General features: G+C 45.6%; 2 protein-coding genes across 5 annotated transcripts; both read right to left on the reverse strand.

Moving 5' to 3' along the window:
• Positions 1-165: 165 nt before the first annotated feature.
• si:dkey-32e23.4 (dynamin-1-like protein) lies at positions 166-9,365 on the reverse strand. 4 transcript variants are annotated; one of them, XM_052067706.1, is made up of 18 exons: positions 9,196-9,365; positions 8,677-8,810; positions 7,811-7,952; positions 7,532-7,570; positions 7,222-7,268; positions 7,090-7,161; positions 6,702-6,788; positions 6,461-6,623; positions 5,457-5,577; positions 5,053-5,391; positions 4,724-4,844; positions 4,475-4,630; positions 4,213-4,302; positions 3,294-3,392; positions 3,111-3,227; positions 2,233-2,342; positions 1,990-2,149; positions 166-1,896 (listed from the first exon to the last, which is right to left on the reverse strand). In XM_052067706.1, exons 2-18 carry the CDS (start codon positions 8,776-8,778, stop codon positions 1,840-1,842), a joined length of 2,022 nt encoding a protein of 673 aa, XP_051923666.1. In that variant the 5' UTR covers positions 8,779-8,810; positions 9,196-9,365; the 3' UTR covers positions 166-1,839. The 4 variants fall into 4 exon arrangements, with proteins under 4 accessions (XP_051923666.1, XP_051923667.1, XP_051923669.1 ...); XM_052067707.1 differs by having other exon boundaries at positions 9,192-9,359; XM_052067709.1 differs by lacking the exon at positions 9,196-9,365 and adding an exon at positions 9,019-9,170.
• A 141-nt stretch (positions 9,366-9,506) lies between these two features.
• ubl4a (ubiquitin like 4A) lies at positions 9,507-12,369 on the reverse strand. Its single transcript, XM_052068812.1, has 4 exons — positions 12,188-12,369; positions 10,794-10,899; positions 10,423-10,640; positions 9,507-10,032 (listed from the first exon to the last, which is right to left on the reverse strand). The coding sequence occupies exons 1-4, from the start codon at positions 12,233-12,235 to the stop codon at positions 9,922-9,924; spliced, it is 483 nt and encodes a 160-aa protein (XP_051924772.1). The 5' UTR covers positions 12,236-12,369; the 3' UTR covers positions 9,507-9,921.
• Positions 12,370-13,469: the final 1,100 nt, after the last annotated feature.

A 13,469-nucleotide genomic window follows, 5' to 3' on the forward strand; every position in this document is an offset into this window, starting at 1 on the left:
AGTATGAATAGATGTATGAGTACGAGTACTAAAGTATTTATTTTTGACAATGTGGTGCCAAAACACTTTCAAGTGGACACATGAAAAGATTCGCTAAGCGCGTGTGCATATATGTGTGTGTGTGCTCGTGTATATTCGTCGTCAATAAAGTCCCCACTCCGTACATTGTCCTTCACCGAAGTTTAATGGCCTCCAGGAGTAAAACATTAAATCACAAATATTGGCAGGCAAGAACTCAAGAGGCAGTCCACGCATTGTGAATAATTTACAGTGAAATCACACAAAATTCCCAATCGTTCATACCAGCTCCTCTTTTGCATTCTCACCGCATGCAAAATATACACACACAACCCCTTCACATAACATCCCTGATTTGGAGGATGGCGCTTAAGTTCCGTAAATAAGAATGATCCTTAACACCGACAGTGACAAATCAAGCATTTATACATCGGGTAGTCAAAGAAACGTGTCGGGTCATGTTTTGTTATAGTAATTCTTAAAGGGAGTTTGGGTGAAGGCAGCGGGGGGGGGGGGGGGGGGGGGAATGTGGACAGTGGGAGGAAATACTGTATTCTACTGTATGCTGGGTGTATTCGGATGAGAACGATTGGACTCCTCATTTGTAAGCAGCGAAGAGCTTCTCTGTCCTCTAAGATTTTTTTTCTCCCCCTTTCAGGACGACGGACAATTGAATTAATGTCAGCTCCACTCAATCACTGTGAAAAAATGTCATTCTTTCTATATGGGAGAAGACGGACCCAGGGAATATCGATCCCAGGGAGGCATGTGCCAAACTTGGAGGGGGGGGGGGGGGGGGGGCAATACTGCAACAAAATCAACTGCCTCTGACATGTGAGCTATAGAAAGCAAGGAGGAAAATGATGTCGAGCAAAACTGTGACAAAGAATGTGAGCCTTCCATTACGAGATTCACACCGCCGCCGCCTCATGACGCTCAAAGTGAACATTGTAATAAAACAGTGGGATTCCTTCTCTGGCATTTAACAACCACTAAAAGCTTGACCAGTGAACACGTACTTAACCTTTAACCTTCAAGTTTTTTGTTTTTTTTTAATCGTGTCTCATACAAAATCAAATCCCTGCCAGTAAAAGCTTGATGCTCAGTTTTTACAAGTTGCACCTATTACAGTTGTGAAACAGAAACATGTACCAAATGAGATATTGTACAAAATAAATTAGTTTCTTTCCCTGAAGAAAAAAAAAAGATAGCTTGACATAACAAACGAGAGTCCTAAAAAGGTGCTCCTAAATTACCTGTAACAAGAATAGAATATCAAGATCAATGGAGGGAGGGGGGGGGGGGGTCTTGATATAGTTGAAATTACACCTACTCTATTTGAACTTGGCCAAGTAATAAAAACCTCGTGCTCTGACATGACTTTCTCAAACATTTTGGATTGGACCGCGATTCCAAATCAACAGGTGATCCGTCTCCTTGTGGTCAACAAGATTTGAGCCAGCAATTGGCTTTAAAACGGAGTGCAATGCACCTGCTCAAAGTCTGTTGGCCATTTTCGCACTTACAAAACTTAAATATTACAAATGTAACGTACACGTATGACAAGCAGACACACACATTGCGTGATAAAATGACACAAGGGGAGTTTGAGAGTTTGTTCACATTGCCAGTGAAGTGACAAAACATTTTAGGCCTGAGTGAGGAGCCCTGGCGGTTCTGCTTTAGGGCAGCGATGGATTGAAATATGCTAAAAAAAAAAAAATTCATTGGTCCAGGAAAAATCTCACACGACACACACACACTCACACACACACAAACAGACTGATTGTTGAGAAAGTGAGGAGTGTGTGCTTCCTTTAGCTACCACAGGTGTGTCTCTCTGATCTCAGAGATGATGTTATTGGCCTTCTTAAGCGCCTGAGAGAAAGACAAAAGAGTTGAATAAATGCCTTTTGGCCAAAGAGGACGGGAAAAAATATTTTTTTAAAAACACAGGTGTGTTAGATTTACCTGCAGCATTTGAGCGACCTCTGTCCTCTGCTGCGCTGTGTCCTGAGACTCAATGAGCAGGTCTTGGAGGAGGGTCTGCTTATACAGCTGACCCACCAGCTCGCTTTGCAGATGCTCCTTGACATAGTTCACCAGGAAATGCATGACGGTCTTGGGCACGCTGCGCACGCAGACACACTAATAAGTTATAGCAATTTGATGGACAAGCCGAACACTGGCCAGGCAGGGGCGGGGGAATCTGACCTGTCCTGGATGGTCTTGCGGACAATGAGGAAATAAGACTTGATGAGGCGCTGGATGACCTCGCAGTCCCTTTGCTCTTTGGAACTCAGTTTGCGGGACACGGGCACTGCCTATAAGAGAAAATAAAGTCAAAAAAATACAGAGGTATAGTGACACTTGCTGGCGGCCCGGTAGTCCAGTGGTTAGCACGTCGGCTTCACAGTGCAGAGGTACCGGGTTCGATTCCAGCTCCGGCCTCCCTGTGTGGAGTTTGCATGTTCTCCCCGGGCCTGCGTGGGTTTTCTCCGGGTGCTCCGGTTTACTCCCACATTCCAAAAACATGCGTGGCAGGCTGATTGAACACTCTAAATTGTGACAAGGTGTGAGTGTGAGCGTGGATGGTTGTTCGTCTATGTGTGCCCTGCGATTGGCTGGCAACCGATTCAGGGTGTCCCCCGCCTACTGCCCGGAGACGGCTGGGATGGGCTCCAGCACCCCCCGCGACCCTAGTGAGGATCAAGCGGTACGGAAGATGAATGGATGAATGAGTGACACTTGCTTTGAGTTGACTCCAAAGTCAGCTTCAGCCTCTCCGCCACTAGATGGCGGCAGACATCTATCATACGTTGTGAAAGTGAAGCAGCTTGGACAGCTACAGAGACCAAGGAGGCGAAGGACGCAGAGATTGTATTAGTTACCCACGACCAGCAGAGGGCTTCGTTTCTTGAAGCCCAAAAACTAGCAGCCTAAACAAAAAAACTTTCACTTTGTATTTAAAGTAACTCTTATTGTTTGTTTGAAGGCATCGTTGCTAACGTGACCTTCAAAAGCAGCATACATCCAATTCATCAAAAAAGGCGTACGGGTGACTGCTACGTAAGATGTTTGCCATCACTCACCGTGTCAAGAAGGTTAATGGGCTGCCCTTTGCCGGGGCTGCCAAAGCCCGCCGCTGGGGCTTTCTCCTCCGCAACCTTGTCATTCTTCCAGCGCTTGGTTCCATCCAGGCCCTCTGCCTTAATGGTCACAGGAAGTCAGTCAGGCGGAACTCTCTTACGGATATGAGATGATACATCAACTACCTGCTGACAGTTGACTGATGCCGAGACCTGCGCCGCATCCGTGAAGTCCGGATGCTTTGTGTTGATGTAGGCGAGTTCGATTGCTACTAAATTATGCACCTGGCAAAAGAGCAGAAGTGGAAGTGATTTGAAAAGCAAGTGATAATTGCAGCGATTTTCTGATCCGCTTTTCAGGCGGCCCGGTAGTCCAGTGGTTAGCACGTCGGCTTCACAGTGCAGAGGTACCGGGTTCGATTCCAGCTGTGGTCTCCCTGTGTGGAGTTTTCATGTTCTCCCCGGGCCTGCGTGGGTTTTCTCCGGGTGCTCCGGTTTCCTCCCACATTCCAAAAACATGCATGGCAGGCTGACTGAACGCTCTAAATTGTCCCTAGGTGTGAGTGTGAGCGTGGATGGTTGTTCGTCTCTGTGTGCCCTGTGATTGGCTGGCAACCGATTCAGGGTGTCCCCCGCCTACTGCCCGAAGACAGCTGGGGATAGGCTCCAGCACCCCCCGCGACCCTAGTGACGATCAAGCGGTTCGGAAGATGAATGATGAATGAATGATCCGCTTTTCCTCACAAGGATAGGGGTTGGGGGGGTGCTGGAGCCTATCCCAGCTGTCTCTGGGCAGTAGGCAGGGGGACAACCTGAACCGGTTACCAGCCAATCGCAGGGCACACAGAGACGATCGACCACCCGCCCTCACAGTCATACCGAGGGACAATTTAGAGTGTTCAATCAGCCTGCCATGCATGTTTTTGGAACGTGGGAGGAAACCGGATTACCCGGAGAAAACCCACGCAGTCCCCGGGCGAACATGCAAATTCCACAAAGGGAGGCCTCAGCTGGAATTGAACCTGGTACCTCTGCACTGTGAGGTCCACGCGCTAATCACTGGACCGCCAGTGTTCATTTTTAAAACAACTAAAAGGAGGATTACCATTTCGTTGGCAATTGGCAGACGCTTTCTCAGTAGCCCGGTCACTACTTCCACAATGGAATCATGAAGTTTGGGGAATCTCAAAAGTTCCTGGAAAACATCAGAAACAAACAAGATCGCCATAGGACAGACCGTGTTGACTATAATTACTATTGCGAGAGCTTGACTTAGTTTCATAACTAATAATTCAACTTGATTTGTTCATTTGTGAATTTAGATCAGTTCAAGAGCGCTTTCTCATCGGGAGGGGTCGTCATATTACCTGCGTGCTAAAGGATGAGCAGTGCTGGATGATCCTCTGCAGCTCTTCGTGAACCAGCTCCACGCAGCGCAGGCTGGGTTCCTCCAGACGCTTGATTTGACGCTTCACCAACAACTCAAAGGACACCTCAGGGACAAAAAGTGCAGGACGTGGACCCTGAAGAGCAAAAACACACACACGTTTTATTAGTAACCGCCACCCCGTCTCCCCATTATCGTGAACACATCATACGAGTAAGCGGGAACGTACGGTAGCATTGCGGATGGCAGTGAGGACATCGAGTTCTGTCAGTCCTCCAAGGGGGTCGATGGACTGCAGAGTGCGGCCGAAGGTTTCGTGGAAGATGTAACAGATGCGAGCTCCGCCACAGCTGCAAGGCAATGTGAATCCCTTCATTTCATGGGACTCATGTATAAAATATGTAACTCCGATTGAAAGTTATAAACACTACGATCACTTGAATTATTTATTTGGCGCAATTTGACTTCTGGATGTTCCGGTGCTATTTGCTCAAAGGAATTTGATGTGCTGAGAGCGGACTGACAGACGAGATTGTTGACACCATCATACACACTCACAGCTCAGAGGTTTGAATATAGCGAGCCGTGCCCTCGATTGTGTTGCAGTAATCGCTGGCGAACTTGGTGACAATCTGCAGCAGGGTGGCGCTGTGGTCCTCCACCGGCTGACCGTAGCTGTTGAGGCGCGACTGGTACTGGGCGCTGAGAACCGTCACGCGGGTCTTGAGATCCGGCAGGCAGTCTCGGATGTGGTGCATGAGCAGCCTGCTGAGCGTTTTGGCCAGGTAGCGCGAGCCGGCGCGGGAGGCCAGCGACGGGTAGTGGCGCTGCAGGAAGGCCTGCTCGTCCTTCATGCTGTCGCCCAGGCTCTTCTGCGTGTTGATGTCATGCTGGCTCCTGGAAGAGTCAAGTCATGAATTCGTGGGCAATTGTGGGGCATTGGGCTCATCGTTATTGCTAACCTGTTAACCACCCCGATGATCCCGAGCCTGACTGGAATGACTCGACCGAGAAGTACCTCCAGTGCGTCTGTCCCTGCGTCCATCAAATCCAGCTTGCTGACAACAAGCAGAGTCCGTCGACCTGATGGGACACGAGAACGCAATGGAAGGCAATAATTCCCAATCCCGCCGCATACAATACGAATTTCACCTAATTGGTCTGAAATGATTTAACACAGTAACAGTGAAACTCCTCTACAATGAAACCTACGTGGGTGAAAATGCCCCCTAGTGTGAAAAAAATCTTCATGCATTAACACCATTCCCACTCTCCTGCCCCCCATACAACGAAAAAAAAAACTGTTGCGTTATACGAAATATTTTTCTCTGTTCTTGCCTCGCGACGAGATTCACTACAACAAAGTCTAATCCAACAGCGACCTCTACTGCTTCGTTCGGAAATGGCAACAGCAACACTGGTTTACACATGCGCAGTAGTCCAGGAAGTATTTGTTATTGTTGGTTTCAGACGCAGCAAGAATGTTGCATTGCTAAAATGGATATAAAACGGACCTTTGGATGTCAAGCAGCTAAGACAAGAACTGACGCCGGAAGAGAGGGTAAAAGTGATCAAAATGAAAGACGGAGGAAGCAAAATAAAAGACATTTATTTTGCTTCCTCCGTGTGTGTGTGTGTGTGTGTTTACATCTGTGATCAAATGTGCTACAGTGAAAAACCCCCTGTTGTGAAAAATGTCTTGCTGCAAACATGATTTCACTGTAGAGGAGTTTCACTGTAAGACTATTGCAAACATTTGGGAGATCTAGTACCATCTGCTGCTTTGACATGTGCACTACAGCTTGTGAACACGTTTTAGTTGTGCTCATAATAAGATGACGAGACCAGCGGATATCATGACCTAAAGTGGCTCGTGTCCTACTTTTCAGCACGTTACGTAACACAAAAACCAACGTCGAAGCAAAAAAAAAAAATGTGAGTGGCTGCTGCGCGTCATCTCTCTCACCATCTGGATCGACCTCACGAGCCAGTTTCAGAGCGTCCGAGGTGGCCAAGTCAGAGTTGGCGGCGGACACCGAGAGGATGAGGGAGTTGGGATTGGAGATGAAGGACAAGATCATCTCCTGCACTTGGGACTCGATGTCCTCGGGCTGGTCCCCGACAGGGACCTGCGGCCACAGCGAGCAGTTTGAGTTCATTACGTGAGCTTCGGTTGTGAATGCGAATGTGTGAACACGTGAGTTTACCTTTGTAATGCCGGGTAGATCAACAAGGGTCAGATTGAGGACTTTGGGGGAGAAAATCTTCAAATGTATGGGCTCGGGAGCGATTCCCTGGTGGACACGGAGGCAAGCGTCAAAATAACAATCAAGCTATTGTATCTGAACCTGGTAAAGACACAATGGGTGGCCCGGTTAACAACTGGGATAGGCTCCGGCACGCACACAACCGTTTGTGAGCATGAGCGGATTAGAAAATGGATTGATATACTGGTAAAGACACGAGCACAGACTTGTTACACCAGTGAATGAAGAGCTCATCCTCACGAGGGTCGCGGGCGTGCTGGGGCCTATCCCCCAGCCCTTCGCGGAGATTAAAAACATATTGCGCATCAAGACGGCGCTTCCTGCCCACCTTGTTGTTGCCTGAAGAACGTTCGGTCTCTGCCTCAATTTCCCGGCGAATTTCCCCAAAATCCGTGAACACCTTTTAAAAGACTACAATGAGGAAAAGCTCAAAAGTCCGGCACGGAGATCAGCAGCATACCTGATTCTTGCAGTGCAGGAAGGTGCCCCATTCTTCAGCTTTGACACCTAATGAGAAAAAATTGAATCGTTTAGACTCAAGAAAAAATAAAAAAAATACAGGCGAAGCCACTGGCAACAACAACAGTAGCTAAACTTTCATAACCAAATGAGATCAAATACAGAAGCTCTATGTAGTCTGTTTCAACAAAGAATCAGACAATCAAAAAAATTTTGATATTATGCTTGCAGTTGCCCAGTGTACTGTTAAGACCAAATACGACAGAGACAGAAGGAAGGAAGAATACAAGCGCAGAGGAACTTGAAGAGACCTTGGTAGTTGTTTTGTGCAGTTTGTTTAACCCCATTTCCTGGAACGCATGACAAAAAAAAGAAGTGGAAAAAAAGAGTGTTAGTACAAAAAGATGAAAGCCTGAAAAGAAATATCAAACAGTGAGCAATTACGAAGTGACAAGATAAAAAGCTACTCCAAGCAGGAGGAAAACTATACAACAGGATGAGTGAGTATCATGACTTGACAGAATATTTGTCAAGTGTAATTCTGTAACATTTTCTCAATTCATCTGCTTTATGATGACGACACGAGAGACCATTTTCAGTTTTCAGCCGCTCCTCCAGAGGTGCAACGTTGACAAGCTGCAACACCAGCGGTCGTCTGGTGACGATCCCTGAGCCGCGGGGCAGGAAATCACGTCCAACCAGACTCTCCAGCACCGAGCTCTTCCCGCTACTCTGTTTGGAGATAAGTCACCATACCACAGTGACACTTGCGTGGGCACCACCTCTTGACTCATCGCTTCACAGTCATAGGATTCGTATGACATACACGCCACCCGACACAGCTGAATGAAAAATTCTGGTTTTGTACTGCTCACGCTGGCATTTTGCCATTCATGTGCATTCATAGTGAAATTAAGAAAACTAGTTGCCAGGCAATGTATTTTAGGACTTTAAAAAAAATCAGATTCTGCCTTTTTCCACATCCTGACCAAAATCTGATGTATGGCTCAGCTCCTTTCTGATTTTTAGTCATCTGTATTTTTTTTTTTTGCAAAGTATCTTATGCAGACTAAAAAAGGAGTAGTGATGCAAACTTGGAGAACAGTATAAATTTAACAATGTTATATTGCCAGTATAGTCGGTAAAAAGAAAAGCACTGCAAAACGGTTAAAGATGTTTATATTATAAACCGCAGTCACAGTAATTTGCATCTTGCACCCTACACCCTGAATTGAACACGTAGAACTGGATGGTGACAAATGTGCAACAATTGTCATATTTATATATGAATATGGCACCAAAGTTTCCGATTTTGAGTATTTCTAAAATGTCCCCAACTTTACTTTCCATGGAAACAAACATGGAAAAAAAGGGGTGGAACAATATTTTCCACCCCTTTTGCAAGAGAGCCTTACGTGATGACCAGTAAATGTACATGAAAAGGGAAGCATCTCACCTGAGATCCGACCACGACGATTTGAGGCAGATGAATGATCTCTGCGCCCACTGTGAGGAAAACCTCTTGTAAACGGTTGATGGTGGGAATCAAAGTCTCCATCCTGCTTCCAAGAGTAGAGTGGACTCACTGAGCTGGAGACAGAAACCCAACAAAAAGCGCACTCGTGAGCATGTTGAAAAAAAATCACAGTGCAATAAGAGGAGGGAAGAATTTCATGTAACTATCGGGAGTGGTGCTGATGAGAGGGTTCAGCAGCCCTGCGGCACATCGTCCAGCCAAGCGCAATATTTAACACCCCTACGTGTTTATATTTTCTACGACATTATTACAAATACTTACATTGACGCATCGTCAATATGACATCGCAATTAGACGATAAATGGCGTCAGAAGGCCGACGGGGCGCCGATATTCACATCAGCTAACGTTAGCTTGCTACGTTCGCAGCCAGGAAGTGAGAGGTTGTCCTAGCATTGCGGTTAACCCTGGTAACAAAACGAGCTCGTCTCTCACCTACCGTCGTACAACGTCAATATCCCGTCTCATCCGACGTGTCGATCCGTCATAGTTCGTAGAAATAACACACAGAGGTTTAAATATGTTCGTTTTAGGTTCCAAAGCGACATCCGAGCGCCGATTCGGTTGATCACCTATTGGCTGTAACCGCGTTAGTCTTCGTTGATTTGATTGGTCGTTACAGACGACGCAGAACCTCAGGCGGCGTCTGATTGGTTGGCACGCCTGCCAAAGCCCGCTTCTAAACGTGCATATGTCAACCTTTGCATGAGTTGATCAGCTTTGTAAACACAAGAGTACTGTACACCGAAATAAGTTGTCTGGCTTTTAATATCTGAATATAAACAGAATATTTACAATGCATACAATGATCCTTAGTCATTAGTCAACAAAGAGGAAATGTACTGCCTTGTCTCTAAACAACACGCATCACCCACACATGAAAAATAAATATCCTCAAAGTTGCTTTCCCTGGGAGGTGTAAAACATGAGACCCACAGCATGAATGATTCCTTTGTATTCAAATATTGTGTGATGAGGCCCCGTGACATTACTGCAGTGTTAATGACACAGACCAACTCTCTGCAGATACGCCGGTGCTTGTAACAGAAGTAACAAGCTATATCCAAAGCTCACTCACACACCGATTAGGCACACCGCGCTTTCCCCATCACATTCTAAGCATGTCCAAGCATTCACAGCAGGCAGCTTCTGGCACGGCTGTCCCTCAGTCCATGTACGACGTCGTGTCCATGTCATCCACTTCCGGGTGAAGCAGTCTGCTGGCCAAGCGCTCAATGTCGTCCAGACTAAGTTGTCGGAGTGAACGCTCGTAATCCTTCGAAAAAGGAAAATGGAAAGTTGAAACGCGTCTTCTTGCATGGGCAACGGGCTAAATAAATGCAATGATCAAAGGATTATATCTTATTGTGTCATTGTTATTTCATGTTAAATAATCTGTGAAGCGCTTTGCTAAAGTTGCAGCTGTCGTGCGATATCAGCAAAAATGTATTGGATTGTATAATAAGGAGACAATTTTTTTTTTTTGTTGGACTTTTGTTCTGTATCCAAATACAGTGGTACCTTGACTTAGACAATTTTACTCTGAACATTTTTACAAAAGTGCAGCCTATTTTTTGTCATACTACACAGACCTTTGGTTTTATAAATGTGAGGCCGATTGAACTGCTGTTAAATTCCCATGTCCGAAACTAAACGGATACAGTACCTTAATCAGCTGTTCATGGACTTTGGCAGCATCTGCGGGACTGAAGTGTTTTGCAAGGATAGTGGACACGCTCTGCCACACCCCCGCTTGTGTTATGTTGCCGTTGCTGCTGCACATGGCCGTCGTCCCTGAAGCCCCGGTCCTTTCGCCCGCTGGACGGATGACCAGGTTTAATTTGGCTTCTGGCCCAATGGAGTAGTCACTTAGTTTGTGTTCATCTAAAGGGACAAGTGATGGTCACAATGACACAGAAGGAATTTTCCTTTTGGATGAATAATGTACTTCAGTATCCATCTACAGTGGATTAAAAAGTAAAAAAAATGAGTTGGGTTGATGGAGCAGGCACCATGGTTAACAAAAAGGTACTGTACCTGCAAGCGCTTTGCCTTTATAAAGCAACCGCTGCTGATCGGCAGGGATGTTGAGACGTTCCGACACGAGCTCTTTCACTGTGGAAACTTTTTCATCTTCAGTCACCTGGAAGATTACACACAACATGGTCAAAGAACGACAGACCGAGATATAAGTTAAACAGCGGTGGGAAGTAACAATGTACAAATGCTTCGTTACAGATTTTTTTCAAGGTATCTTTACTTGAGTATTTATTTTCCTCGTGATTTTTTTTATTCTCTAAATTTGACATTTTAAACCACAGTATTCAACAGTACTCTGCTTTATTTACACTGCAATAAAATGGTTCAATCGGTCATTCTAATTCACCAAATTTGTTTTTGTTTACACAAGTATCAGTACTTACTACTTAAGCAGACTGTGAATACTTTTGGTGCCTCTGAATTTAAGCAATTTTCATTTATCCCGATTTAGGCATATGCCACAGCAAACCATTCTCTTCATCTTCTGCTGTTACTCCAGCTATCTGCAAGCCTTTTCTGGCCACAACCATAAATGAAATCTTTGCTCTTTCTCTTTGCCTCCCTACCCGGTGAATCAATTTTCAGCATCCTCCCACACAGCGGATCCACTGTCCCTACTGCGAACAAGGCCTCTACCTTTGTACCTGAAACTTTCAGTCTTGACCCTCTGATGAGATCAGTCCTGCTCTTGTCTGTCCATCATCACTCCCAAATAGAATCTCATCATGTTCAAGCTGCCGCCTGTCTTCTCTCCATTGTTACCACACAAGTTCAATCCTGCAGCCATTATTACCACTATAAATACAACGAAGACACTATCAGTCATATCTGGATCCTGTTTGACTTCTATCAGCACTGTATTGTTGATAGTTTAAGTACAACATGACAAGCAGAAGAAAGGAGGAAGCACAAATTCATCGTACCAGCCATTTTACTTCCTGCCCTCCGACACAAATTTATTGATTATTATAATTATAATGATAGGTACCATTATTAGTAGTAGAACCTGCTTAGCCAGACATCAAGTTAATACATATAAAAACAAATAAGTTGCCGCTATGTAGGAGAGTGGTACATTGACCGACTTAAGCACATGATTAGGCACTAACGTTAGTCTGCGTCTTTGTCTGGCTGTTGTTAGCAAGCCCCCGTTGAGTGCCCAGATTTATAACTCGCCACCCCTTCACTGGTGCGACAATTGATGAAAATAAGAAAGCATAACTCCGTACCAATCAAATGATGGTTAACATTGTCAAAAGTGGCCCAACATATGACAGGGACCATGCTAAGCGGTTAGCGGCTAGGGGGGCTACGGACACCGGTCAAAAGCGTTAGCCGCCTGTAGCTTCACTTAGCTTAGCACGTCAGCAGCAAGACACTGGGACACTTACGTGGACGCTGCATTCTTTTCCCTGAAGCGGCTTCACAGTAAGAATCATTTTGGATCGAACTATTATCAAGTGAACGGCGACCGCTTTGGCGATTAGGAGACAAAATCTCTCGGTTAGTTTACCTAAGGGAGACTCGGGCTTCTTCTTCGTCTGCGGCCCACGTTCTGCTGCTGCGTTTGGGCGCCCTCGGCTGGTCGGGATGTGCTACGGCTGCTGGGGGCTGTCCGCAAGTTAGTAGTTATCAAACTACGGTCCCCAGATCCGCAAAGGTCCACGGACCGTAGTTTAGCAGTCAGCAACATAATATGCGACCAAATTATGTCGGATCATTTTTGAAAAAGTGCTTTATTATACATTAATTACATTGTGAAGGAAAATTGTAAATAGTACTGCGATTTATCCATTTTGTGTTCATATTGCATTTAATTGAAAGATGTTTGTTGTTTTTTTTCTCTTTCTCCTTTCTTCTTTCTACATACATTCTTGCTGCTGGAGGCTGTACATTTCCCCAGTGTGGGACGAATAAAGGATATCTTATCTTATTAGGACCAGCACAACAATCATACTTAACCAGTTACTTCTTCCAAACTTTAACTTTGAGCCATGAAGGTATTTTTTTTCACAAAAGTTGTATTTTTCTTCTTCTTATTATTTTTATTATCATTATCATTATAATTATTAATAATATTATTACGGGGCGGCCCGGTAGTCCAGTGGTTAGCACGTCGGCTTCACAGTGCAGAGGTACCGGGTTCGATTCCAGCTCCGGCCTCCCTGTGTGGAGTTTGCATGTTCTCCCCGGGCCTGCGTGGGTTTTCTCCGGGTGCTCCGGTTTCCTCCCACATTCCAAAAATATGCATGGCAGGCTGATTGGACACTCTAAATTGTCCCTAGGTGTGAGTGTGAGCGTGGATGGTTGTTCATCTATGTGTGCCCTGCGATTGGCTGGCAACCGATTCAGGGTGTCCCCCACCTACTGCCCGGAGACGGCTGGAATGGGCTCCAGCACCCCCCGCGACCCTAGTGAGGATCAAGCGGTACAGAAGATGAATGAATGAATGAATGAATTATTATTATGATTAGTAGTATTATTGTGTACAACACCTGTATGTACTGTATGTTGGTTGTCAATTGGCTCAATAGTATGGCAACCTGTCCAGGAGTATCCCGTCTCTTGTCCGAAATTGGATGACTCCATCTTACCCACCGCAACCTTAATGAGGACAAGTGCAATAGAAATATCCACCCATTAACTGATCCACTGATCCTCACGAGGTTTGGG

The sequence above is a fragment of the Hippocampus zosterae genome, chromosome 6, assembly GCF_025434085.1.
Source record: "Hippocampus zosterae strain Florida chromosome 6, ASM2543408v3, whole genome shotgun sequence".
NCBI classification, from domain to species: Eukaryota; Metazoa; Chordata; class Actinopteri; order Syngnathiformes; family Syngnathidae; genus Hippocampus; species Hippocampus zosterae.